At 51.8% G+C, this 25531-nt stretch overlaps 13 protein-coding genes and 1 non-coding gene across 14 annotated transcripts; 7 read left to right on the top strand and 7 right to left on the bottom strand.

Annotated features, from left to right (window-relative positions):
* Window positions 1-7: 7 nt before the first annotated feature.
* QC764_0111000 (uncharacterized protein) lies at window positions 8-512 on the top strand (the record flags this gene model as incomplete). The annotated part of the gene is made up of 2 exons (XM_062941167.1): window positions 8-246; window positions 506-512. 2 exons carry the CDS (start codon window positions 8-10, stop codon window positions 510-512), a joined length of 246 nt encoding a protein of 81 aa, XP_062795923.1.
* A 1224-nt stretch (window positions 513-1736) lies between these two features.
* QC764_703640 (uncharacterized protein) lies at window positions 1737-3987 on the top strand (the record flags this gene model as incomplete). Its single annotated transcript, XM_062950020.1, has 3 exons — window positions 1737-2240; window positions 2359-3615; window positions 3676-3987. The coding sequence occupies 3 exons, from the start codon at window positions 1737-1739 to the stop codon at window positions 3985-3987; spliced, it is 2073 nt and encodes a 690-aa protein (XP_062795922.1).
* A 99-nt stretch (window positions 3988-4086) lies between these two features.
* APA2 (bifunctional AP-4-A phosphorylase/ADP sulfurylase) lies at window positions 4087-5472 on the bottom strand. The gene is made up of 2 exons (XM_062950021.1): window positions 5056-5472; window positions 4087-4996 (listed from the first exon to the last, which is right to left on the bottom strand). Exons 1-2 carry the CDS (start codon window positions 5209-5211, stop codon window positions 4169-4171), a joined length of 984 nt encoding a protein of 327 aa, XP_062795921.1. The 5' UTR covers window positions 5212-5472; the 3' UTR covers window positions 4087-4168.
* A 734-nt stretch (window positions 5473-6206) lies between these two features.
* On the top strand, window positions 6207-8831 carry QC764_703660 (uncharacterized protein; the record flags this gene model as incomplete). The annotated part of the gene is given in 5 exon segments (XM_062950022.1): window positions 6207-6292; window positions 6343-7084; window positions 7261-7335; window positions 7398-8391; window positions 8404-8831. 5 exon segments carry the CDS (start codon window positions 6207-6209, stop codon window positions 8829-8831), a joined length of 2325 nt encoding a protein of 774 aa, XP_062795920.1.
* Window positions 8832-10679: 1848 nt separating this feature from the next.
* On the top strand, window positions 10680-11373 carry QC764_703665 (uncharacterized protein). Its single transcript, XM_062950023.1, has 2 exons — window positions 10680-11084; window positions 11150-11373. Exons 1-2 carry the CDS (start codon window positions 10721-10723, stop codon window positions 11338-11340), a joined length of 555 nt encoding a protein of 184 aa, XP_062795919.1. The 5' UTR covers window positions 10680-10720; the 3' UTR covers window positions 11341-11373.
* A 123-nt stretch (window positions 11374-11496) lies between these two features.
* Window positions 11497-12143, bottom strand: QC764_703670 (uncharacterized protein; the record flags this gene model as incomplete). Its single annotated transcript, XM_062950024.1, has 2 exons — window positions 11497-11900; window positions 11965-12143. 2 exons carry the CDS (start codon window positions 12141-12143, stop codon window positions 11693-11695), a joined length of 387 nt encoding a protein of 128 aa, XP_062795918.1. The 3' UTR covers window positions 11497-11692.
* Window positions 12144-12598: 455 nt separating this feature from the next.
* On the bottom strand, window positions 12599-13704 carry QC764_0110940 (uncharacterized protein; the record flags this gene model as incomplete). The annotated part of the gene is made up of 4 exons (XM_062941166.1): window positions 13296-13704; window positions 13131-13182; window positions 12833-13077; window positions 12599-12768 (listed from the first exon to the last, which is right to left on the bottom strand). The coding sequence occupies exons 1-4, from the start codon at window positions 13309-13311 to the stop codon at window positions 12599-12601; spliced, it is 483 nt and encodes a 160-aa protein (XP_062795917.1). The 5' UTR covers window positions 13312-13704.
* Window positions 13705-14273: 569 nt separating this feature from the next.
* On the top strand, window positions 14274-14597 carry QC764_0110930 (uncharacterized protein; the record flags this gene model as incomplete). Its single annotated transcript, XM_062941165.1, has 1 exon — window positions 14274-14597. One exon carries the CDS (start codon window positions 14274-14276, stop codon window positions 14595-14597), a length of 324 nt encoding a protein of 107 aa, XP_062795916.1.
* A 216-nt stretch (window positions 14598-14813) lies between these two features.
* On the bottom strand, window positions 14814-16218 carry QC764_703680 (uncharacterized protein; the record flags this gene model as incomplete). The annotated part of the gene is made up of 2 exons (XM_062950025.1): window positions 14814-15564; window positions 15627-16218. 2 exons carry the CDS (start codon window positions 16216-16218, stop codon window positions 15041-15043), a joined length of 1116 nt encoding a protein of 371 aa, XP_062795915.1. The 3' UTR covers window positions 14814-15040.
* A 681-nt stretch (window positions 16219-16899) lies between these two features.
* Window positions 16900-18379, bottom strand: QC764_703690 (uncharacterized protein; the record flags this gene model as incomplete). The annotated part of the gene is given in 6 exon segments (XM_062950026.1): window positions 16900-17263; window positions 17355-17422; window positions 17502-17692; window positions 17771-18262; window positions 18314-18347; window positions 18357-18379. Coding segments are annotated over 4 exon segments (921 nt in total). The 5' UTR covers window positions 18069-18262; window positions 18314-18347; window positions 18357-18379.
* A 12-nt stretch (window positions 18380-18391) lies between these two features.
* On the top strand, window positions 18392-20029 carry gms1_2 (UDP-galactose transporter Gms1). Its single transcript, XM_062950027.1, has 3 exons — window positions 18392-18660; window positions 18726-19661; window positions 19721-20029. The coding sequence occupies exons 1-3, from the start codon at window positions 18523-18525 to the stop codon at window positions 19880-19882; spliced, it is 1236 nt and encodes a 411-aa protein (XP_062795913.1). The 5' UTR covers window positions 18392-18522; the 3' UTR covers window positions 19883-20029.
* A 421-nt stretch (window positions 20030-20450) lies between these two features.
* QC764_703710 (uncharacterized protein) lies at window positions 20451-21095 on the top strand (the record flags this gene model as incomplete). The annotated part of the gene is made up of 1 exon (XM_062950028.1): window positions 20451-21095. The coding sequence occupies one exon, from the start codon at window positions 20451-20453 to the stop codon at window positions 21093-21095; it is 645 nt and encodes a 214-aa protein (XP_062795912.1).
* Window positions 21096-22886: 1791 nt separating this feature from the next.
* QC764_703720 (uncharacterized protein) lies at window positions 22887-25429 on the bottom strand. The gene is made up of 3 exons (XM_062950029.1): window positions 25068-25429; window positions 24361-25012; window positions 22887-24302 (listed from the first exon to the last, which is right to left on the bottom strand). Exons 1-3 carry the CDS (start codon window positions 25175-25177, stop codon window positions 23301-23303), a joined length of 1764 nt encoding a protein of 587 aa, XP_062795911.1. The 5' UTR covers window positions 25178-25429; the 3' UTR covers window positions 22887-23300.
* QC764_0110870 lies at window positions 25409-25490 on the bottom strand. The gene has a single exon. It is a non-coding gene; the product is annotated as a tRNA-Ser (tRNA).
* Window positions 25491-25531: the final 41 nt, after the last annotated feature.

The following is a 25531-nucleotide window of genomic DNA, read 5'->3' as shown; positions in this document are numbered from 1 at the left end:
GATATTCATGAGAGTAGAAATAAGGTCTCCCGTCGGACCTGCGGCGAATATGACGAATTCAGACTCGAGTCCATCTCAGCTCCACCTCATCCGAACATCTGTCGTCTCGTCGTCGCCATTATGCGCCCAATGCACAACTATCCGGAACACAAGCCGTGACCCGCTAAGGCTTGCGGCGACAGCTCGACGGATATTCGCATGCCTCGAGCCATCGTGTGGGAAACGGCCCCTGCCAGGACAAGGGTGGTATGATACTTTCACCACTGTCTGTCCGAGATAGCTCCCCGCCCCAGTGGGATGTAGGGGGCTCCCAAAGGGGAATCTGCAACTGCATTTGGCTTTCTTTGCCGGTCTCGATTTGTAGGTCTCCCCATCTACTGGGAGTGGGGGGGCACTTATGAAAGATGTGATACTTCTGTTGTTTGTCTTTCTCGGCAGTGGGTCAGATCTGCGAGCGGCAGTAACTCGTTCGTGGCATGCGCCCAACTAGGACTGACATATGCAGGCCATAGCTGCAGCCCGGGGTTATTCCATCACCACCAGCCTGGTCTCGCCAATCGAACATGATCAACCGGCCCGCTCCTTTTCCCACAACCTGGAAACATGATTCAAACCCACGAGGGTCGTTAGCTACTTGCTCTCCTATTGCCCACATGGCAGAACAGCATGCAAAGTGATTTGGCGCACAGCCCATTGCTTCGCTAGATCCATCATGAAAGCGGCCGAAGCCGTCCAGACGACACCGGCCATACCATGCGTCGTTCCGGAGAGGTCTCCTGTTTGCCGCTGCTCAAAGTGTCTCCCTCACTTGATCCATCACATTTGGAATCAAACAATTGGTTACCCATGTACTGATCGTTTCTGGCTGGGCAAGGAGAGCTCTGGTTGGCGGTAGCTAACCGTTCAGGCAGAGCCGTCAACGGCGAAGTCCAGACAGACAGACCCACACGGATTCCCCCAACAGGCAGATGGCCGTAACCAGTTTTGCCACCCGTGGTGAGCGAACCTCAAACTTGATATTACGACATCCACGTCCTATCCTGGTCACTCACCCCGCGATCTAATATCCATGAGTCCCAAAGGGGTTATGAGGTGTGGGATGTGTTACGGCAGTCTCGGCCGGGCCCCATCGCGATGCGGGCCGGTGGACATAAGGACGGGGACTTGATCAACAGCAAAGTAGGTGGTGTATGGTAGGTGGGCAGACTCTCAGCTCGGGGCTCGAGGCCGTCTGGTTCTCTTTTCGGGAATTTGTCGTCCGATTCGAGCAAGCTTGGGACCTTGTGGCATACAATGGCCCCTTTGCTAATCTACAAGAAATGAGATGTCAGATTTGGGAGAGAGCTAAGTCAACTATCCCCTTGTTTTGGCCCTCAAGTCGGCTGTCACACGGTGGGGAGCAAAGATGTCATTCCGCTCTGACTTCTTTTCTTTTCCTTGACGGGCCCTTTTCAACCGTCACAGCTGTCCTTGTTATTCTAGCTACCCCCTCGCCTATACCTTGAAGTCATCTCTGACAGACCGTCACTCCATTTTCAACTGTCGTCAACTCAACGCTCATCCAAATCCAAAGCTATTAGAGAGGCCTGAGCTTCGTCCCCAGCGGTTCTTTTCAACGGGAAGCTACACAAGACCTGCATAACGAACCAACATCGTTCACCTTGACCGCTCAACGTTGCGGCATTAGCTGCCCGACGAACCTTTCAAGCCGGATACCCATCATCGTCAGTCGCTCCATGCTTTTCAAGCGGGGCTCTTCACAAATGGACGAAGGTCATTGGGGCACGTCCATCCCCAATTCGAGAGCAGCAGAGAAGTCGAAAGCAGCGGTGAAGATAGACAGGAGAAGGAGAGAGGGGCTCCGTGGCAAGAAGGTCAGCCAAAGACAAGCAAGACAGTTGGATGGTTGGGAGTTGAACAGCAGAGGCGAGTGCGGTCTGCCGGCGAAGGGCGGCCTCGACTTGTTTATCAACTTGATGAGACCCCAGGTAGATATGCTCTGGCCTGTACAGGACCTTCTTCCTTCTGCAGCTTGGGCAGCAGAATTCAAGTCAGACATCGCTAAAACACCACAGCTCCTCCTGCCCCACGACATGTCTTTCAACACGACCTCGCTGCTCAACACCAACGGGGTCGATGAGAGTGGATCCCAGCACTTGCCACCTTCTGGCCTTGGGATTTACGATCAGAGAGCTTTTCCGATGCGATCAGGCAGCATAGGAAACAGTACAACTTTTCTGGTACGTCTGATTGTTTTGTCATCTTGTTGTCGCTCGTTCTTTTTTTTTTTCAAGTCCTTTGTTGCTGCCCCGTCTGTAAAACTGGACGACTGACAGGTGCGACTTTGATCGAAAACAGGCAGCAGACGAACAGACTGGTTTGAATCGCTCTTCACCTTATGTTTCAGTTTCACATTATTCCCACCCTCAGTCTCAGCCAACAGATCCGAGGACAAACTGGCATCAGTCGACCACCGCAAACCTTCTTTCTGAACAGGGCCTCTCCAACCCCTCCTATTGGCAACAGAGCGGTGAACCGGCCGCGGTAACTTCGTTTGTCTCTTCTCAGGGTGGAGACCACTGGGATCAAGAGACCGGGTTCGGAGCCAACGCTGTGATGATGGAGTACAATCAGAGCCATCACTACACCTTGGGCCACAACACGCTCCCACAAACGGACCATGGGCTGGGTCATGGACTTCCTCTGCAAGACCTCCCATTCTCTGCTCCAAGTGCGATGTCGGAGGATGATGACTTCGACTATCTCAGCAACCCATTTCCAAATATGCTTTACGATTCCTCCAGCGGCAGCTTCTCGTCAACTGGCGCGTCAGACATGTTTGAAGCCATGGCTCTGAGAGACAGCAGCGAACCTCTTCGATCCCCCTGGCCAGCGTCGAAAGAGCACCTCGGGAACAAGACGCTTCCGTGCATCAGACCTGCTTCTCCACACCAAGCCGATGCTTGGATCTGGAACCCGAACTCGGTACAAAATCATCTGCCCATGTTTCAATCCTGTGCCTGCGACTCTGATCTTCCCCATGCCTCATCGTCCGAGTCCATCCGAACAAGCTTTCTGGCGGACTCGTCCTCTACTGCTACGTCCTCTTATCCCATGGAAATCGCCGAGCAACACCGCCCGTCCAAAGGACGCAAGACTCTACCTGATCGACCGGTGCCACGCCTACTGGCAGCTGCCGTGCTCAAGAGCAATGACAAGCCGGCCACCCCTCAAGGAAGCAAGTCTCGCCGGTCAAAGAGCTCAGCCGAGCCCATGTCACCTTCAGTCAGAAAGACCAGCAAGCTGGCCGCCAAACCGAGACATCCCGCAGCTCTGCCAGCCTTGACACCGAACCCTCGCACTCGTTCTCAATCTTCGCCAGGTCCGAGTCCATCCTTGTACGAAGCCGGCGAAGAAGTGACCGAGGCCGAGTTGGCCGATCGCAAGGCCAAGGACGAGTTCCTTATCGCCAGCCGGCAAAAGGGAATGACGTACAAGCAGATCCGGCAGGAGGGTGGCTACACTGAGGCCGAGTCGACTCTTCGAGGCCGGTATCGTGCTCTGACCAAGAGTAGGGAGGAGAGGGTGAGGAAGCCGGAGTGGTCCGAGATAGATGTAAGTTTTTTTGGGCTTCAACAACAAAGGTTTGAGGCTGATGTACATGTGAAATACTAGTTGATCCTTCTTGAGCGAGGTGTCCGCGAGCTATCACCCCCTACCTCGAATCGTGACACTAATTCGGAGGGTCCACAGTCGACCAAGGTTCCGTGGAAGAGGGTGGCCGAGTATATTGTCCAGAACGGGGGCAGCTATCACTTTGGTAATTCGACTTGCCGTAAGAAGTGGGATGAGTTGGTGAGGGAGCAGACGGCGCTGGGCAAGGATCCCAGGGTGCCGTTCTTTGAGCAGAATACCAGAGTCATGAGAGCGGCTTTTGGGGACATGCTGCGGGGGCAAGGAGGTGGTTGTCGGTATGGTCGTGAGTGATGTGTCTTTTTGTGCTGCTGAATGAGTTGCTCGGTGTGTTTCCTTTCTTGAAATTGTTTTCTATTTACCGATACGGGTGGCTGGCCTATTTTGGTATCCAACGCATGTAAAGTGGTGTTCAAAAACGGGAAGGTGGCAGACAAAAAGAAGTAGTTATTAGTATAATGAGTTGATAGCGTATTTACATCTTGGCCCGGTTGGGCACACCTATCCTCCCCAACACTTGGTTGACTTGGTCTGGATCCTCTCTCAGGGCATTCCACTCCATCTCTGACCTTACCAGCGCCGTCCCCGCGAGGACAGTCCCGTTGAGCGCTAGGTTTCCCACCTCTTGCCCGTCTTTATCCTTGACCACCCCTCCCTCTGTCAACCGCGGCACCACCGCCATTATGTTGTTTGTCATGGCGAGGTTGTAACTTATCTGCGCTTCGCCCTCGTGTTTAATATCCTCCGCTACTCCCAACACTGCTTCACAGGCTTGGTTGTACAACTCCAGATACACCCTCCTCAGTTCCTCTCCATCACCACCCAACCCTTTAATATCCCTAGCAAAAACCTCAAACGGTAACTTCCCCCTTGTGTTTGGGTCTGTCAATCCCTTAGCAAGAACATCCCATCCCCCCTCCAACCCCTCCTTCATGTTCTCCACCGGGAGCAATTGCAGATGGCGATGGGGCTGGCTCGCCCCGCTGTGATCTCCTGAGTTAAAGAAGACGAACAACTCTTTGTTGTGCCGGGCGTACGCATCAATACACGCGTAGGCAGCTGCCAAGTCGTCTGCTTCGAGGAGGTGAGTTTGGGGTTTGAAGGCTGAGGTGGAGAGGATGAAGTGCTCGGGGACGACGGCAAATTTGTTGAGGACTAGGTTGTGCGATGGGGGGCTCGTTCCGAAAGGGGTGATGAGCATTTCTTGTGTGGGGGAGGCGAAGGGGTTGAAGAAGAGCTTGGGGGTTGTGACGCTGGGGGGTTTGGGTTTTGAGGCTAGGGAGGGCGAGTAGCGGAGTTGGAACTGAGCTGTTAGTTAGGGAGGGGGGCGAAAGGTACGGAAAAGGGGAGAGGGAAACATACAGGAATGGAGTTGATGGTTAGAAGGGTGACGGAGGTGGGGTAGAAGTTGACGGTTTTGGTGGCGACGGAGCGGGAGAAGGCGGTTGCGACAAGGGAGGGGAGGTTGGGTGGGAGATGGGGCTTTGGGAGCATTTTGTTGGAGGGGGTGGTCGCCATGGTTGAGGAGGGGGCTGTTTGTTGACAAAGTGTGTTGAAGGAGGGGAAAAAAGGGTGGGAATAGCTTCGATGAGGTCATTTGACGGTGGTCTGTGCGCGTGTTGGCTCAGTGCCAAGACAAGCTACGTTTCTGATGGTAGAAATGACCACAAAAATGGTGGTTGAAGAGCTGATGGAGTTGCTAAGTAGGTAGTTTCCAATGAAAGCTGGGATACTGCCATAGTTTTCATGATACGTTGTTCACATAGAAGACCAACCAAGCCTTGGGAAACCTAACGAAGCTCGGCTGCCCAGCCTTCTACTTTGTGACCACTGTACTATCCCCCGTAACCCCACAGGTTGGCGCCAGCAGGTCTCGAACCTACCTTGGGTTCAAGATACGGCCTCACAACTTCAGTACAGAGACATTTTTCTTTCCTCCAATTCGAGGAATGTCATGAGCTATCAAGTTCTACTACAACATCAGGTGGTGGGTGCCCAGAAAGATGAATTGGGGGCCGAGATAGAGCGTCCATAGATAAGGCCCAATTACACATCGGTGGTTGTAGCCACTTCTATGTGGTATGATCGGCTGGTGATCTTATTTCACTCACAAATTATGAGTGTTGGGATTGGTGACGGGGCATCCGGTCCAGTCCCGGTACAGATGCAACTGATTGGCACAGATGAATAAATAGATGAGGGTGAGTGGGGGCCAAGATGAACCTTCTACGGAGTACTTATCCACGGAATTGCGTTTATGTCGACCGTTCCCTTCGGAGGAGTAGACTGCATAGTAACCTTGGTCGCAAAGAACGCATTTCATTCGACCGTGTCAGGTTGCATGGCATTCATGGCACAAGCCCCTATACAGGTTACTTCTCAATTGCCATTTTGGCTTTCGGGGATTGAGTCGCCCCCCAATCACTTACGCCTATACCTACCTCAAGTCCCCGTCCTCGGTGGAGTTTTAATCAAAATAAACATCATCGGGAAGCTTCCGATACCCGTCCACCATGGCCCTTGACAAAATTCAAGCTCAAAGTTTCACAATCCTACACCCTGCACAAGGAGAGACGAGTAACGGCAGCCCTGTAGCAGAGTAAGTCTAGGCCTGGATGTTAGTCCCATGTTGAATACGGAGTATCGCAGCATCATACTTGTTCATGGCCTTCAAGGTCACTCAAAACGAACCTGGTTATATACGTCGAGGACCCAAGATCAGCGGCGCGATAGCTCGTCGCGGAAACGCTGGAAAGGAGCACTTGGTGAGCTTATGAGTCCGAAATCTGGTAGCTCCGCCTCCGTTGGCAATGCGGGGCCATCAGTCACACCATCGTCTGTTGACGATGGTTTGTATTGGCCAGGGGATTTGCTCCCGCCAGACTGCCCGAATGCAAGAATCATGGTGTGGGGTTACGATACAGTTATCAGCAAAGGCTATGCACCAACCGACAAGTCCAGTTTGTTTGGACATGCGAAAAACCTCCTTTATGCCCTCAACCGAATAAGACCTCAAGACCGAAAGATCGTGTTCGTCGCGCATTCACTGGGAGGCTTGATTGTCAAAGAAATGTTGCGACGATCGCAGCCCGACGAAGATTCGCACATTCAGAATATCATCCAGTCGACAGCAGCTGTGATATTCCTAGGCACACCGCATAGAGGTAGTCATGAATTTGCACGACTTGGAGACATGGTCAGAAAGGTCGCCAGCACCATCCTAAGAGTGGACAGTAACGAGACAATTATTCGAGCTCTGGGCCTTGATTCACCAGAGTTAGAACTCTCCCGGGAGTCATTTCTCCAATGGCGCACATATGGGTTTCTGGTCAAAACCTTTCAGGAAAGCCAAGCCTTGTTGGGTGCAACCCTCGGTCTTTTGAATGGAAAGGTACCTATTTTCATGCTGAACCTCGCAGGGCTATGGATGTGGGCTAACTCGACTGACAGATAGTGCCGGATACATCGTCGTTACTCGATGACCCCCGAGAGCATGCAGAAGTTATACATGCAGACCATCGAAACATGACCAGATTCAGCGGGTGAGATGATCCAAATTACCTCAAGGTGCTGGGAGAAATCCAAAGGGGGATAAACTCCGCCAGTGTCAAGTCGAATTTGAACATATCTGAGGAGGAGAAAGTAAGTGACATCCCATAATCATTCTCTGAAATCCTTCGAGTCGCTAATCAACCTTTCCAGAGGAGTGTTTGGGCAGTCTCTACTATGAAGCAATGTTTAGCAGACAACGGACGATCAAGAATGCCATACCAAAAACATGCGAGTGGTTTTACCGTTCCAATGTTTTCCAAACTTGGTCCTCGAGAAAGAGAGCTTCAACCGACCTCGGGCTTCTGTGGTTGAAAGGAAAGCCAAGAGCTGGAAAATCCACGGTGATGAAATACGCACTTGCTCAGCTGGAATGTGTTGAGGGGAGTCGCAGCAATGTTGCGAGCTTCTACTTCAATGCTCGTGGGAATGCCATGGAAAAGTCGCCTCTTGGTCTCCTTCGGTCAGTCCTCCACCAACTATGCCTCCAGGACTGTCAAATCTTGGCCACATTCTCCCAGACCTACCAGAGAAGGCAGAGTTGCGATGGTGGCAGTTATCTTCCATGGTCAGAGCTGGAGCTGGAGAGCTTTTTTGAGAAAGTATTCAAAGAAAGCAGTACCCGGCGCACGTTCATCTTCATTGATGCTCTTGATGAGTGCAGCAAAGAAAGCGTACGCGAAGCCGTCTACTTCATTGATCGGCTTGCACAAACCGCATTGGAAGGCGAAGTCTTGCTCAACATCTGCCTCTCAAGCAGACATTATCCGGCCATCAGGACTCCCAACTGCCCAGAAGTGGTTGTCGAGGCGCACAATGACTCTGATATCTCAACATACATCCGAGACAAGTTGCGTTTTATCCCCGCTAGCGAGAGCAACGAAGCACATGCGATCCAAGCGTTCCTGGAGGAAATGGCGTCAGGTGTTTTTCTCTGGGTCGTTTTGGTGGTGGAGCTTGTTGTGCGAGATATCAATTTCGGACAACCCATAAGCAAAGTGGCCAAGAGAGTGAAGGGTGTACCGAAAGACATGGAGGACTTATACCACCAACTCTTCCGCAGCCTCACCCCTTACGAGCTTACATTCTCCGTGCCCCTCATTCAATGGGTCCTACTTCATAAGGACTACTTGCCACGAACCGGAAACGGTTACTCTTGAGACGCCCCTCCTAAGATTCCCAGAACCCGAGCTGACGGAGGAATTCGATTTCTTCATCTGGCGGTCCGATTGTCCAGCATCAGCGGAGCTCCAACCAGGCAAAATTTGTCAGATTGGGGATACATTCACCCTGCCGCTCCGCCACCTACAGATCGAATCCTCAGGCTTATCAACAGCACGTCGCGCGGTTTGATTGAGTACACTGCCGACGGCCGTGTACAGTTTGTTCACGAAACAGTCAGGGAGTTCTTCCTTACAGGCCCGGGCTTCGGACTGCTCGACAGCTCGCTGCAGCAAAACCCCCTAGGCCGTGGATATATGGCGCTTGTCACAGGTTGCCTCAACGCACTCGACCTGCCTGAACACTCTGAGCTCACCACCACAGTCAAAATAATTCACTTACACACTCTCTGGGCTCTTGATGATTAATTTAGGGGTGTTGAGATGTATCAGGCGTGGGATCCACGGCTCCTCGACAGGCTCCAGCATCAGCAGTCCAACGCATGGAGGAGAATGCGCAAGAACGAAGAGACAGTCCTGGGCTACATGATTCGAAATCGTCTTGCACCCTGATGGCGTGGGAGGTGCTCCCAGTCCCACAGGGGTCCTGATAACAGCATTTGACAGGAGCGCGGCGCATGATTCATTGTTGTTGGACGAACTCTTACAGTCCGGCGCCGATCTTGAGCGCCAGAACGAGACCGTCGACGGTGGACGCTTGGCTACCTTGGGGAGAGACGGTGTCGACATGATTGATCGCTTGGTGGTTCACCTCGTGAAGTCGTACGGGGACGGGGCTTTGCAAACGGCCATCGACAATTTGAAGACGATGAAAGAGTTCTGGCCTTACTATGACGCCCTCTTGATGAAACTGACGGCACGTGCTGCCGAGATCAACGCCCTTCCTACACAGCATACAACGCTCTTCAGGGACCTCAAAACACATCGAAACAGTGCTGGGCACTGCGACCATGGCGGTTACCCTCAAGCCTGTGTAGATGGGCCGCAGGGTTTGGCAGAGTCTTCCCTTGACGAAGTACTTGAAACAGTGTGTGGCCATCTTCTCCGTCATGGAGCCGACCCGAATCTTCGAGACAAAGACCAGAGAACACCCCTTCATCATGCAGTCATGAACTTATGCCCGAGAGCTGCGGCCCGCATCATTGCAGGTGGGGTTGATGTGAACGCTGTCGGTTCCAATGGATGGAACGCCTTGCATTATGCCGCCTTTTATTTCAGTCGAGGTGATCAAGACGCACAGTTGAGCGGGGAAATGGCCAAGTTGCTGACGAACTCGGGTTTTTCACGGAATACGCTGAACAATGATAACAAAACCCCTATGGATCTTGCAATTTCTATTCCCAGAGTATATGGCTTCCCTTCTGTACAACCATGGCATGGACCGAACCGGTTGTCCGAAGAAGAGCTAGGGCTATTATTTGGCGACCCAAACAACAACCCTCGGTCTGCATGATGGACTAGCGACCTGTGAGAGCCTTCATTTGATCCTGCAAGTACCAATAGGGGTAAGAGTTTGATAATCTAGGATTACCGGGCCAGGGAGGCACTGGGCCAGGTCATGTCTCGGCTGTTGAAGAACTACCTAGGTTAGGTAGTCGGTCAGTCTGAGGTTACATAAGGTTGCCCAACGGCGCTGAGTAAGAACCTGACTGATCAAGCGGGTCTAGGATTTATAATAGAAGTGCATAGCGTCGCCCTTCGCTACAATTTTGAAGCTCTCGGTTATGAGATTAGCGTCTTGCGTACATGCCCGGGATGGCAAGCTGACACTTGACGAACAGCCCTTTTCGGCCCTTATGTCATCACGCAGACTCCACCTCCTTGCTTAGTTCACCCTGGTGCTGATGTTCCTGCAGCATAGAACAAAAAGGGAGTTACGAGCTGCTGAATCTTTTCACTGGAGTAACTATATGCTGATGCCAAGGCTGTACCACTGGTCCACTTGCTCCCCTGCCTTTGCGAGATATCATGATGTGGACTCCAGTCAGTCGTTTTCGTCAGCAACTAGGCATGTAAGTGAGCTGTTGTAGATGCTCGGTTTTAGGAGCCACTATACGAATCATTGAATCAAGAAGACGACAAAGGCTCGGTTCCCACCTTGTTCGTTTATGACTTCCCATTTCAGAGATGGTGGATAGGCTGAACTTGCATCGTAGAACAGAAACTCCAAGTATAAGAGCCCCGTGTCCCGTCTCTCTCAACTGCTCTTCTTTCTTCACAACACCTACAACCTCATCGCCCCACCAGCCTAACAGCAATCTTCTCGGCGACCAAACAACCAAGTCCTTTCCATCAAAATGAAGGCCTCATTCTCCTCTGTTCTTGCTGCCTTGGCCGCTTTCAACACTGCCCTCGCTCTCCCCACCGAGGCCAGTGCCAGTAACGTGGCTAAGGCTGGGTTGCCTGAGGGACTTCCAGATGGTATCTACATCGAAAAGCTGGCCGATGATGGATCAGTCGCCTTTGAGCGTGTCGCAGATGTGAACATCACCGCGCCTGCCGAAGTGGCCTCACTGCACAAGCGCCAGGGCAGTTTTGGCCCTCACTGCGACTACGACCGAGCCGGATGGCTTGATTCCAATAACCGCCAGAACGCTATCAACGCGCTCGCCAACGGTTGTGGCGACGGTTGGTTTTTCAACTCACCAAGGGCTTGGTCGAGTAAGTCAATACAATGACCTTTTCATCAATCGAAGTGGTGTTATTCCAACTAACATTCAACGCAGGCGTGAATGGTGCCGTCGCATATGGCTGCAACTACCAGGGAGACAGAGGAACAACCTGCCGCCGCAATGAGATCCACAACTTTCTCGGTCAAACTACTAGCTACTGCGGCACCACGACTCCAGGCTGGTTCTCGTTTGGTCAGGGGACAGTGAGCTACGGCTACACCCTCCCCAATGTCGGTTTCTGCTAAGGGCTAGCACCCTAGTCAGTCTTGAGAAGCAAACGGGTGGGCGTGAGGGCGGGATCTGGACGATTCTGAACGGAGGGGTGGGGGTGCGTGGGAGACGATGACAGCATTTCTTTTTCACATTGATCGCACGGGTCTAGCTTAGCCTCGGCCCTACTTTCTTTCCTGTTCTAAGAGTAGCTACCTTGGATACATTTCACATTTGATACTAGATTCGCCGGCAGAAGTATGAACCCATGTAACAAAACTTGCCCAATTTGCTAGCGAGTTTCTGTCGAGATGTGTGTAGAATGCCAAAGCTTTTTTTTTTTATTCACAATGCTTAAAATCAAAATGATAACAGACTAACAAACCCTCAGCTTTTGCCAACAGATGATGACTTCTTCCCTTCAGTGACCCAAGCATTGTAAGCCTTGTAGTCCTTGTTCACCGTTCCCTGTCGATGGTTCCCAACATCCTTTGGCAGGTACTTCTCCGCTACATCCCCGTTGGGAAAGACACGTCCAGATTGAAAGACGTAGATACCGCCAAGCACGAAGATGGCGCCGATTAGAGTTGTCAGTCTAATGCAGAGCTGGTCAGTGCCTGCCTGTTCAAGCAACAGCCCTGACCTCTGTCATGACCTACTTGTTATCTCCAGGTCTGAATTTGGGAATGTAGGTTGAGCCTGGTTTACGAGTGACAAAGGTCATGCTTCTCTTGGTGGAAATGCCAGAAACAGGACGGATAGGAGGAAGCAGCGGAGGCATGCAGCCGGTACGGGCCATGAAGCTGCGTTGAATTGGGCGGAGGATAACACGGTTCATGCTGGCGTCGGTGGTGTACCTATGCTGGACTGGTGAAGTAAAGCCAAATGATTTAACACAGATCGTATGCCCTGTCTTTTTGACCGAAACCGTCTCTTGTAAAGACTAGAAATCGGAGGAAAGCCATTTCCAGAGTACGGCGTGTAGGTGACGCAATGTCGAGGTCACTGGTGTTGCGCGCCACCATAGGAGGTCTGAGCGGATTCGTCCCTTTTCATTCAGTCCCTAAGCTTTCCGTGGTAGTTCCTTGCTTTCTGTAAGCCAGTGACGTAGAGAAAAAATAAAAGACGGCTTGCAAAGAACACTAAGATGACTACCTATTGACAGAGTAAGCTTAGCCCCTATTTACCCCTATTTACCCCTGTCTCCACACAGCATCAGCACCATTCTAGATTCCAATCCCCACAAGAACGACCCCTTGCCCCTTTTTGTTCTCTATATACACATTCCGTATCTTACACCCCATCGCCAGTAGGTACCGGCACAGAAGTAGGACAAGGCAAATCATAAAAGAACGTCCCCCACCCGGTATAACACTGATAGCAAGGCGTCCTGGTCGGGCACACCGTCGTCGTCACTGTTTCAATCTCGACCCTCGAACAGCCGCATGACCTGGTGGCGGCAGCTATTTTCTTGTCATCAGCACACCTACTCTCCATTCACCTGGTCAGCAGAGATAGTAAATTTACCATCAATGATACAAAAGCCAGTCGAGCAGGTTAGATCGCACCCGCTGCTGGAGTAGAAAGTCTGGGTGCCGGTGAATGTGCAGGAGTCAGGTAGGCTGGTCGTCTCCATTGTGGTTGGCGGGGAGTGTCCGTCGTCTGTTTCGGTGATGGTGGCGGTTGGGAAGTGCTCGGTTACGGTGCTGTAGCGGGTGGTGAATGAGGAGCAGCCGGCCCTGCGGGGTGTGGAGATTTTATTTGCGAGGGTGCTGCTCGAGATTAGTCTGCGATGAGATATGTAGTTCTTGAAGGGGATTGCTACCTGGCGAGAGAGAGCGCAAGTACAGAGACAAAAAGGCGGGTCATGTTAGCTGCTGTGGGCATGATTACTGGAGGTTAATGGATGCAGGAACCGTGATGAGGACAAAGAGGGTTTTATGGATGAGCAGTGAGACTTGATCTCTGGAAAGGACTGGGGTAGCCAAGCCGGAATGACCAGACATCAGCGGTGATGTACGACTGAATCAGTGGAACGGGGGACTGAGAAACGCTCGGTGTGGGAATGAGGCTTCAGGTAGTCGCCCATCTCGCGACAGAACGGTTAGCCATCATGTGAGGTTGCATTAAATTCCAAGCCAACCATATTTCTTGGTTCGCTTGCACTGACAGCTCGCTTTTACCTATGTGAAAGGAAAAGATGGTAGAATATGACTGCTAACTGTCAAATCATAAGCTGCATCCCCTGGGCTTGTTCGTCAACAGCCTGCAGTGTCACCTCGTGTGCGACTTGGTGGGTATCAGTGCCCCGCATTCTTACCATTCATATCCATGGTCCGTACTAGATGTAGCATGATGCAGGGACGTTGAACCATCCGGACTGAAAGGGGTAAAAAGGGGGGCGGCCTTATGGAACGTACGGGCCGCGGATCCAACAGCTGCAGCTAAGATCGAAACTGAGCCGATAAGGTATTTGCTTCAAAATTAAAAGTGCAACGACTCTCATTGTTTTAAGTTGGTCTAGACATGGTCGAACGATCTTCCAAAGGAAATGCAGTCCAAATAACAGGTAGCATAGCTTGAGGATCAGCTAAGATGCAGTTCCTTGCAAGTTACTGATGCCGATAATAGACTTGTTACTATAAGAACGTGCCTTTGTCTTTCCTACTTGACGATTACAATATCCTTCCTTGCAAAAAAGGAAATCCTTATTTGCGGAGTGCTCCTTTGTTGTAACCGCTATTTTTAAGAACAACTCCTTATGTTCAAGCGATCCTCTACCGCCACGGGACATGTTTCTTTGTGACTCGAAGTAGATATATAGAGCCCTCTAGTTCACCATCAAATTCAATTCTTCAGGCCAACGCACCTCAGTCAATCAATCACAACCATCTATTCCATTTGTCAACGAATATATGTATATATATATACCCAACCAAGTCAGTCCCTACCGACACCAAAACCAAAGATGTCTTTCAGAATGAACATCAGCAACCTGCTCAACCCAACTCGGGACTCAGCCAAGTGTTCAAGGAGTAACACGACGAAGCAGAGTCAGTCTTGGGCCGGGCCTCCCGCTCAGGTTTCGTATGGCCCCAGGCCCCAACCTGCCAAGTACAACGTCCAGCAGGGCAGACAAAACCTCAGCAAGCTTGGCAACATGCTTGCCAGCCTCCCTCCTGTTTATACCCCCAACGGTAAGCCCAAGTACGACTTTCAAAAGTCTCAGAAGAACATCCGTACTCTGAGCAACATGTTGGAGAGCATGTCCGCCCCTTCCAAAAAGAGGTAAGGAGAGCGTGGACAGCATACCTAGCCAGCAGATGTAAAGCAACCAGGAAATATTCCTGAAGGCCCGGCACACCTTGCTCAACGGCCGAGCCCTACATCGCAAAAAGCCCTAGACAAAAGTCATGGGACAGGATCGATAAGAAACAATCTAATTTCATTCGTACCAGTTATTATAACTTTCTTTGTTACCCCGAATTATTGTCACGGGCGCAGGTGATGATGTTCAGGAGATGAGTATGTTTATTAAGTATTAACAACAATAAAGAGCTGTCAGCCGATGGCTAATCTGCTATCCAACAAAGTACCGTGGGTATCATTAGCCCAAGACCCCAACGACTCACAAGGTGACAACCGCATGCTTATCCAACTCCGTAACTCCAGTCATTATCCAGCCTCACATTCCATATCCAAAGAGGTCATGATACACCTTTCCACTCTTTTGCATTACACCTTCAGACTCGTGGCCCTCCTCCTCCTCCTGATTCTCCTAATAACCAAGAAAAACAGCCCACAAGCAAGCAGAAACATAATGGGCAGCCTCCACCGTGATCCACCCACCGACTTTCCCAAATTCACAATCATAGCGGCATCATATGAGTGCCAGCTCGAGCTTCCAAGATGCTTGAATAGGGGCGTGTTGACAGGTCCGCTCAGCATATGCAGCTTTTTGTTGTCCTTGGTACCGCCCAAGATCTTCAACTTACTGCGATCACCGCGGAAGAAGGCATGAATAGTGGAGGCGTAGTGACACCCAGTCGAGAACATGACTGTTGGATAGGGAAGTCCGAGCCAGTGCCTGTTGTACCTCTTCAGGTTGGCAACCAGCTCTCCGACAAACTCGTTGCCCTTCTCAGCCATCATGAAACCGATCGAGAAGCCAGTTGGGTTTGCGGCGGGAGCGACAAAGTCGAAGCGGCGGAGAGGGCCGAGGGCGCGCTTGCATTGGAGGTCCATATCCAAGATGACACCTGTGAAACACCAGTCAGTTTTTGCCGCCACCTTCCAAACTCGGAGAAGATAGAAAACCTACCCCCATATCGATACAAAACCATATACCTCAGCGCATCCACCCTCTGAATACCATATCTGTACCCGTCTTCCCCCTCCCACAGCCCCAGCATCTCAGGGTAGTGCTCCCTCACCAGCTCATCAGCCTTCTCATCCGTCCACAACATGGCCTCCCACCCAGGATGCAACTCCACACACCTCTCCCTCGCCTCCTGCCACCCCTCCTTCTGATTCTCCTGTGGCCCCAAGGCAATATGGTGCAATATACCCGGCACCCTATCCTCATATCCTTCCTCTCCCCTGGTCGACGTCTGATTAACATCATACGACTCAAACGTTACATCAAACCCATCATTCTCCACCGAGAGATAGAAACTCGAGGCACCCTGCCTCCATTTCAACAGCGGCAGCGCAGCAAGCGTGTACGAGTCATACACCAGATCCCTTGCGCACCAAAGCCCTACTATCGCAACAGTGATAAGCAAGCAGGCTATCCTCTGGAGGATGATACCCGACCGTCGCCGCGTGGAAGGGGAGGAGGTGCGGGAGGACCGAGGAGCTTTGGAAGTAGGGGTGGAGTGGTGGCGGGTGTGGTGGAGAGGAAGGAGGCCCATTTCTTTCGTTTGTGTTGTGCGATTGTTGTCATTCGCAACGGATTGTCGTAACGGTCGACCGAAGAACGGGGGAGACCGAGGGCCCGCGCTGGCAGTGTCAGGCTCTGAGACTGGCGATGGGCGACTCGAGTAATGATTGTGGCTCGTCGATGGGTCTGGTACCGTATAGCGAGCAAGAGATGGCAAACAGAAAGACGCAAACCGAAAAGATCAAAAGACGTGGTGGGCTGGGAAGCAAAACGGCGCCGAGGAGCTGGGCACCCCCCCCACTCGAGTCACTCTCGGCGCCGCTCAAGGCCCGGTCGACGCCATTCCATCCCATCCCATGTCATGGGGGCCACACGAATGGTCCTCTTTGTTCGTGGTGTGACCCCAGCCCAACAAAGAAAACACAAAATTATTGGAAGGAGCGTTTCTTTGCGGCTGATGGCCTGGCATGTACCGAATGGAGGATGCTCATACTGTGTAAGCTGGGTTGATACCAAGCAGGGATCGGTGAGAGCCCCTCGACCAGTTTGGCATGGCCAGATTCCAGCCTGATGGACGCCAAGTCAGCGCTAAGAGCTTAATGCCGCTGCCTTGCATGGCTCTAGCATCTTCAGGGCGTCTTACTCGTTTTGGCACATCACCCGCGATTCGAATCATTTCCAAGCCACAGTTGTATTTCTAATTTCTTTGTTTCTAGGTCTTGACGGCTGTCCTGAATGCTTCGTCAGCAGCCGTGTGGGGAAGCCTCTTCAGATCATTGAACCAGACATATCGGCTCAGAATCATGTACAAGTGCCGATCCCAGCTGTACTGGCTGTCGTGCTGGGCAAAAGCACGACGGGTCAAGAGATATCGGTGCCAAGTATTCGCAACCAAGGCCGTGCCGCCTTCACGGACTTCAGCTGTGATGGCGGGGTAGGATAGCGCCTCGATAATGCGCCACAAAAAGGGCAGCACTGTGTAGGGGAGGTCGCCCAGGATGGTGTATTTTCGGAGTAAAGAGGTGGTCGTCAGCGTGTACGCGATGGGCGACTGGGGATTCGTCGCAGTGTAGTGACTTTGTGACGCATTTGTCAGTTGACAGCTCGCTGGGCGAATGTGTCCGAAGGCCATTGGGTTGGGCTCGGGTGACGGAGAAATAAACTAACCTGACGGCGGCGCTGACCGCTCTGTGGTTTATGTGTCCGCTCACTCCACCTTCGTCGAATGTGATGATCTGCAGGGTTGCACTGTCAGCCCTATCAGAAGGGAGATTGGCTTTTTTGGGGGCCAGAGGGCCTAGAACGGGCACCAACAGCATCAATGTCCCATTTCCTCACGTGCTCATGCACAAACCCTTCGATGAGCTCAGTGTTCCACCACTCTCTGGGGTTATCTTGGAGGTCAGGATGGTCAAGGGCAACGCAGCGATCCGCCGAGATGCCGAGTGCTTCACACGAGCCGGCGAGCTCAGTTTTCCTGGTGTCTCCTTTGCCGTAGTTGTTGCCTATCAATATCGGGGTTCAGTATGTCAGCACCGGGGCCCCTCAATGGCTAGGTTCGGAGACTTTCTGCAGAAACACACCTGTGGACATGACCAGCAATCCACCAGTCACCCGCTTGTTCCGATCAAGAACTCCGAGAATGCTGGGAGAGAAGAATAGGCACTCGTCGTCGGGGTGGGCTGTCACGAGCAGGAGGTTTCTGGCGAGAAGAAGCTCGGGTGGAAGAATTCGGGCATCGCTCCCGACGACATAGGCGACCAGCCACTGGAGAATTAGCGGCACAATCACTGCGAGCACGGCAAGCCGAACAAGCCAGCGCGAAGCCCGACGAGGGATCATGCCGAGCAGTTGCGCAGGCTTCCCGGCCAGCTTCTGCATTGGGGGTGCTGAGGAATCGTGGAAGGAAAACAAGACAGAAATACAGAATCAGTTCATCCGAGCTGGCAGCACAAGAAGACTCGGGTGAACAAGTGAGTGTCTTGTATGTACAAGTAAAGAAAGATAAGGTAGCATCGGGACGGAAGGAGGATGGCGTGCGAGATATCGTCGTCACACACTGTGTACCCGACCAGCTGGCAAGGGTTCCGTCAGCGGTATCTCCTTCAGCTGGAGCTCTGTCTCACCTCGCTGTCCACAGACGTTTGCGGCAGGCGTCACGCGGGCCACGCGGGCCACCCCGCTGGCCACTCCGCTGGGCATCCCGAGAAAGAACGCGTATCTCTTCTTCGTTTGTGTCGTCCCGTTGAAGTCCAGTTGGATGTTTTGTTGATTCAGTCGACCGACCGAGGTTGAGATAAACTTTTTGGACCCTGGAGCAGTCCCATCTTTTGCCATGCTTGGCGATGCAAAAGTCCACCACAGCACCGATTCTTCGGCGCGGGCCGTAGCGGGGGGGTCCAGTACCACCACCACAGCACATTCACACTCGCGTCAATGGCTTTCGTCTGTCCAACGTTTGTCTCTGTTGATGGTAGCTAAGTCTCGTGCAATTAGTTTCATTCCGACTGGACACTGGGACTGATTAATTACCGACAGCTGGTCCTCCAGAACTCGGCCCTGGTCATGGTCATGCACCATTCCCGCAACAGCCCAACAGGATCACGACCCCGATATCTTACATCAACAGCCGTTCTAGTTGTTGAAGTTGTCAAGCTATCAGCCTCATTACTCCTCGCCACCTACGATACTATTACTTCTCATTCCTCATCTTCATCAGCAGCAATCACTCAACATCTCTACCGCTCCATCTTTGCCCCAGATAGTTGGAAGCTCATCGTGCCCGCAGCCCTCTACACTCTTCAAAACTCGCTTGTCTACACAGCCATCAGCAACCTCGACGCCGTCACCTTCCAAGTCACATACCAGCTCAAGATTCTCACCACGGTCCTTTTCAGTATCCTGCTTCTCGGCCGGACCATTTCTCTGCGTCAGTGGCTGGGGCTTCTCCTCCTCACCTTTGGTGTAGCCCTTGTGCAACTATCACCAACAACACCAGATGTTAATAGTGCCACCAGCTGGGCAGACAAGATCACATCCTTATTCACCTCCCCATCCCAACCTCCTGCTGTTCATCACAATGCCCTGAAAGGCCTGGTCGCGGTTGTGGGAGCGTCCCTCATTTCAGGCCTCACATGCGTCTACTTCGAAAAGATCCTCAAGGATTCCCTAGGTTCGAACACCAGCTCCATATGGATCAGAAACATACAGCTATCCTTTTTTAGCATCTTTCCTGCACTGTTTATTGGGGTGATATGGTATGACGGAGCCAATATTGCACAAAATGGTGGATTCTTTGCCGGGTACAATGCCGTGGTGTGGGCAACGGTCTGTCTGCAGGCGCTTGGGGGTTTGATTGTGGCTGTTTGCATTGCATATGCGGACAATGTGGTCAAGAATTTTGCCGCCAGTTTGAGTATTGTGGTTAGTTATGCTGGGACGGCGGTGGTTTTTGGGGAGAGGATGACGCTTCATGTGGGTTTTCTTTTTTTGAATCATGTACCTATGGAGCTGATACTGATCATATGGACTAGGCCACTATGGGTGCAGCTGTCGTTGTGGCTGCCACATGGCTGTACAGAAGTCGGCCGTCAACTCAACAACTGGGGACACTGTTGCCTGTTAGTAGCAGGGAAATCGTGGCAGGTGAGAAGACATCAAGATCGCCGTTGTTATCCCCAACTACGATACGATAAGACGGCAGTGAATTGAATAGGTTTGGATAGAGCATTGAATAATGAATATTGGATTGTGTCCCTTTGATGTGATTCAGTTGCACACAACAAAAACCATGAAGCATCAACTAACGCGCACCACGAAGCAGGTGTACTCTAAACATGCTCCATCTGGCAGACTTTGATCATCTATCTCAACATGTTAACTCCGGTCCACTTGGGTCGGAGTATTTCGGTGCATTTGTACATTCGGTGACTTTCCTGTTTCGGCCACATCCCTCTAATCCTGCCCTTGGCGATCCGCACCACCACCACAGGCTCGCCTTGTAGCTGCAGTGTAACCCTTCTTTTCAACGCCCTACTCTGATCTCCTCAGCCGCACTGTTGTCCTACAATATCTTTCATCTTTTTTCCCTTTCATCCCCTGCTGGATAAACCAAGTTAACCACTCTAAATCGAACAACAACAGGGGGCATGTCTCCTCCATCTTGACAACCCTTCTCTGGTCAAATCGCCCGGTTTGTTTGTTTGTTTCCATCTCAGGCTGAAAGAACAAAAACAATAAACCACTCAAAGCAAAAAAAAAATCATGAAACCCAAAATCCTCTTCCTCCACGGCTCAGGCACAAACCCACTCATCTTCCGGATCCAATCCCGCAATCTTTTGTCCCTGTTATCTCCCCATTTCGAGCCCGTCTTCCTCCCCGGCTTCCACGAGTGCACTCCCGGTCCGGGGGTCTTGCCTTTCTTTGAGGGGGCAGAGCCCTACCTCAAGTGGCTCGATGATTCCTCCCCCTCAGAAGAAAAAGTCTGCTGGGCAGAGCTAGATAGATTGGTAGCCGAGGTTGAGAAGAAAGGGCCGTTTTTGGGGGTGGTGGGGTTTAGCCAGGGGGCTAAGGCGGGGATGGAGTTGGTTAGGGAGTTGGAGAGACGGGGGAGGGAGATGAGGTTTTGGGTCGGGGTTTGTGGGACTGTCCCTTTTCAGGGTGGGGGGGATGAGGTGAGGGAGGGGGGTTGGAAGGAGAGTTTGGGATTGGGGAGGGCGGAGAGGACGGAGAGTTTTCATTTGATTGGGGGGGAGGATCCTTGGAGGGGGGAGAGCGAGCGGTTGGTTGGGTTCTTTGGGGAGACGGGGAGACGAGTGAGGAGGTTTGAGGGGGGCCATCAGATGCCGCTGGATAAGGGGGTGAATAGGGAGGTGGTGGAGTGGATTTTGGGGGTCTGTCGGATGTAAATAAGTAGGCAAAGGGCATGGTCTGTTGTTGCCGGCGTGTTTCTTTGCGTGGTGTGTGGTATGCTGTTGGCGGTGTTCTGACAGTCGACTCTGATGGAGTGTGATTGTTCAAGCGGGGGTTGTTCCGTTCCCAGTCTGGCCCCTACTTGGTCCTGTTTTTTGGATGGGACTTGACCCATGTGTTGTGTCGCCCTCGGCATCGCAGGCACCGCACACCTACAAAACCAGACTCAAGTGGCTGTCGGCATCTGGTACAACGTCCTTGGTCCTTGAGCCTGCTCCGGACGTCCTTCTCTTTCTGCCTGCAGTTGTTGCAAGAGTTGACGCCTTTCTGGAAAGACGAAATGGGGTGTGTTGAGCTGCACCGGCGGCACTCTCTGAGCTCCTCAGCGGGCTCATTCTCCTCGCCATCATCTGAATCTTCGTCCACCCCAGACTCACTCTCCTTGTCATCGTCCGAGTCTTCGTCCATCTCACACCCAGGCTCAACCTGATTTGCCAGTGACAGTGTTAGCTCTGCATTTGACTTATGCAGTATCTCAACATAAAACTTACAAAAACTGGCGTTTCCGAACGACCATCCTCCTCCTCCTCGCGCTCGGATGGGCTCGAGCAAACGGACATTTCGTCCGAGCTCTTCCCAACCTCATCCGCCTCCGCGCGCTGGTCTTGTCGTTCGCTCGCGAAATCTTCATCGCGAGCAGCCAAAGGCTCTTGCGCCGGAGCGCCCTCGATCTCCTCGTCTCCTCGCGGAACCCAATCTCCCAGTCCCACGTCCTAATGCTCATATTAGTCATGAAACTTTAAATCAACTTGTAGATGTTCAACATTTGAAAACAAAAAGCCAGACTACCACAAGGTAAAATATGTAGAATAGTGGCCCCCTTCTCACCACACTACCTACAAAAATACCCCCTTTGGACGCTCAGGAATCAACTGGACAATACCTACCATCAAGATATTGGCATCAAGACCCCAAGTCCCCCTCGTCAGGCACGTTGGATGTGCCGTCGTTGTTCTCCCGTTCGGGTCGGGATTGCACGCAATGCAATATGAGCCCATCCAGGCCTGCTTCCAGTCTTCTTTGGGCATCATTGCTGGTGGATATCGACCAATATTGTCGATATCTATGAGTCTTTTCGTCGGAGGAGGTTGGCTTCTTGGGTGATGGTTCTGTCGGGGGGCGAGGCTATTGAGCCGGCAGGGGGTTCCAAGAAATTGGGAGATCCTGCGATCAAAGAGCACAGAAAATTAGGATGATATGAGATCTGAAGTGAGTCGCGCGTGGGAGGGTTCTTTGGTAGGTCGCAGGTTGAATTTTTGGAATCAAGGACGTGAAAGATCAGAAGGTGGGCCGCAAGCTGACTTTTCATGGAGCCTTCAGATGCTCCTTCTTGCCCGTTACGGGATTTTTACGGGGTTAAAGACGGGGATAGTGTACGGGGATCTTATCTTGAACTTGACGTGTTGCTCCTCTGCTGTCCTCGTCTCCTCTGATTGACAATCCCTTTTGATGCTTCTTTCTTGGGTCCTGGCAGAAGGACTATAGCTCATTGTCGATAGTCGAGTATGTAGAGCGCACACTTCCATGGCTGCTTCCTTACACGATATACAGCTGAGACATTCAGAGGTTTGAAGCTTCCATCACAATGACATTATGACTTGACAGACGTTCATGTGATACAGGGAACCCATTTATGAACCTGGAAGGATGGCATGGGTGCATGATAATGAGAGCTGAACTTAACAATCCCAAGCCTAGGTATACAATGATGTAAGGTAGTTCGACTCTTTCACTTCGGGAGCTATTCAGCCCCTTAGTTGTACCATGGGTAGGTATGTTTGTTCATATCTCTCTGTCTTCCGTCCTCACTTGTGATCAATATGGCTAACCTACATACATTGTGCCATGCGCCTTATCTCACGAAGTGTAAAAGAGCAAAGACAGTTTACCTTTCCGCTGAAGAGAGAAAAGCATCCAATCATCTCAGAGGGCCATCAAACACCCCCAGACCGCCCTTGAATCGCATCTTGGCGTCATGATTGATGATTTATACAAGTGTAAACAAACCCCCTGAAAAGTGGGTCCATCCCCAATCCTCAGTGTCAACAGGCATCCTGGACACAAGGTACGTGGCTGCAATCCTTACAGGATCACTTCCCTATACATACACGTCTACCAACTGCTCTACCTTCTCCTCACATCTATTTCCTAGCAACATACCTCACATTCTCAATCAACTTCCTACACTCTGGATTATTCCACGCACCAAGCGCTATCACTGGGATCTCCAGCTTCGTCCAATCACCCTCAAACTCCACTAACCGCCTCCCCTTTTTATCCTCAGGTGCATACAACCCAACACGCATGTTCTCCTCTACTGACTGCAGCTTTCCCGAGTTAAGCGGGATAAAGTGTATAGACTTGACAAGCCTCCTCCACTCATCGTGATGTCCGGCTTCAAAGCGAGAACGCCCAAGCGTTTTTGTGTATGCTAACAACAGAAACCGAGAGGTTCGAGAGTGCCAGGCTTCGTTTTGGGAGCGGAGGAAAAAGAATCTCGAGTACCAGGCTGCGGTTTTGCTTTCTTTGACAAGAGACTCAAGGATGTTGGTGATGGCTGCTTCTGTTGGGAAGAGGTTGAGGGCGTAGTCTCTTAGCACGACTTCTAGGTCACTTCGGCGGTATTTTGAGGATAAGGACAGAGACGCGAGTGTCGGTGTGGTGTTGGGACTGGCGGCGAGATTGCCGCTCTGACGCCTTGTTATGCGAGAGCTTGGAAGCCGAGCAGAAGGCTCGGGGAATGTGAGGGGTCCGTTCAAGACATCCGGGACCGAGGTTTCGTTCTCGGGATCGGGACCCTCAGCGAGAGCAAGGCGAAGGTCGCTCATGGCGTGGAGCTCCTGTCGGTCAGGGTCATCTTCGGTTTCAAGGACAGGGAGGACGGAAAGCCAACGAGGCAGTGTCGCGCAGACTCCACCGTCTCTGCAGATCCCATTCCCCTGCCGTGCATCATAACTTTTGAGAAGATCCATGGACGGGAGGAACTGGATCCAGGTATATCGAAGCGAAGGAATCTCGGACAAGTCCTTGAAACATTTGGCCATGGCCCGGGCGTGGAATTCGGTCATCTTATGGTCTTGGTGTATTCGTCGGTAGGGTTTTGTGTGGTCATGTACACCCCATCTGTCTGCATGTATGAGAAACTACAGCATCTAAATGTCAGCCTTGCACCCCACAGTCGAGTGAAACCGCCGGACTCACCTTGAACGGACTGGGTTTCCTGTAAGCATAGGAGAAGCTGTATTCATCCTTTGTCCACGGACCAACCCCATGCTGACAAACTGGAAAGGCCATAGCAAGACAATTACGGGTGGCGCTATCCAAGGTAGATTTTTTTATCACATGAAACCGGGTTGTGTTTTCGGAAGTTTGTGGGCTTTCGGCGTGGCCCCCTTTGCCCTTGCGAGCATGACGGACGACCTGAGTGCAACTGCGTAGCTCGACACAATGACTCTCATTTTCTACAGGGCGCCAACTAGCCCTTCTCGACCACTGCTTTGTCTCCCCTCGTTCGCCAGTAAAGGCGTCGTTTTGCAGCGTGAGAGATCGAATAAAATAGAAAAACAGCAAGCATCGAGGGTCCAGAGACTGCATTTGCCGCTGGATGTCATCATTTTGACGCTTGCGAGTCCATCGTAGTCTCTTTGAGAATGGGTATGTAGTTTTGCATGGCGGCACCCTAACCTTCCCCTGGTTGTCAATCATGCGGACACGAATGCCATTTTCATCAACCTCGATAAAGACACTGACGTGGAAGTCACTATCGATGCCCTTAACGTTGACCGGAGCTCCTAATTCCAAGTCAAGCAAGAGTTGAGCAAGATCAACAGTCGTCTCATCGCGTTGGGTCTTCCTGCGGGAGTGTCAGCAAGCAGTTGTGGGACAAGGGGCCATAGGGGGTGACAAACATGGCGGCAAAATGTCGAGTATGAAGAATGCACAGGATCCCATCATGCAGGAGGTTCCAAGGGCTCGTTTTTATAAAATATATTTGTGAAATGATACAACGTGATGCCATCCGCGTGTGGATGTAGCGAGAGCGTTTTGGGGGCGTTGTTGCCTAAGATTCTGGCGCCAAGGCGTTGTTGCCTGGCAGCCCCTGTAGGCTGGTAGGCACACAGCACACAAGCACCCGGACACAAGTTATCCACGATGACCGCCCGCTCTGGACCCAGATAATGCACAGAGATGCAAGCTGGAGCTGAAATCAGCTGATTGGAGTTGTCAATTCCCAGAATCACCAAAAAAACGACGCGAGCCGGATTTGAACCGACGCTTCCGAAGAAATGAGATTTCAAGTCTCACGCATTAGACCACTCTGCCATCGCGCCTTCTTTGTTATGGAGATTGTGGAAAGTTGTGGTGTTATGTG

The sequence above is a fragment of the Podospora pseudoanserina genome (assembly GCF_035222485.1).
Source record: "Podospora pseudoanserina strain CBS 124.78 chromosome 7 map unlocalized CBS124.78p_7.2, whole genome shotgun sequence".
NCBI lineage: Eukaryota > Fungi > Ascomycota > Sordariomycetes > Sordariales > Podosporaceae > Podospora > Podospora pseudoanserina.
This window is presented reverse-complemented; position numbering and strand designations above follow the sequence as displayed.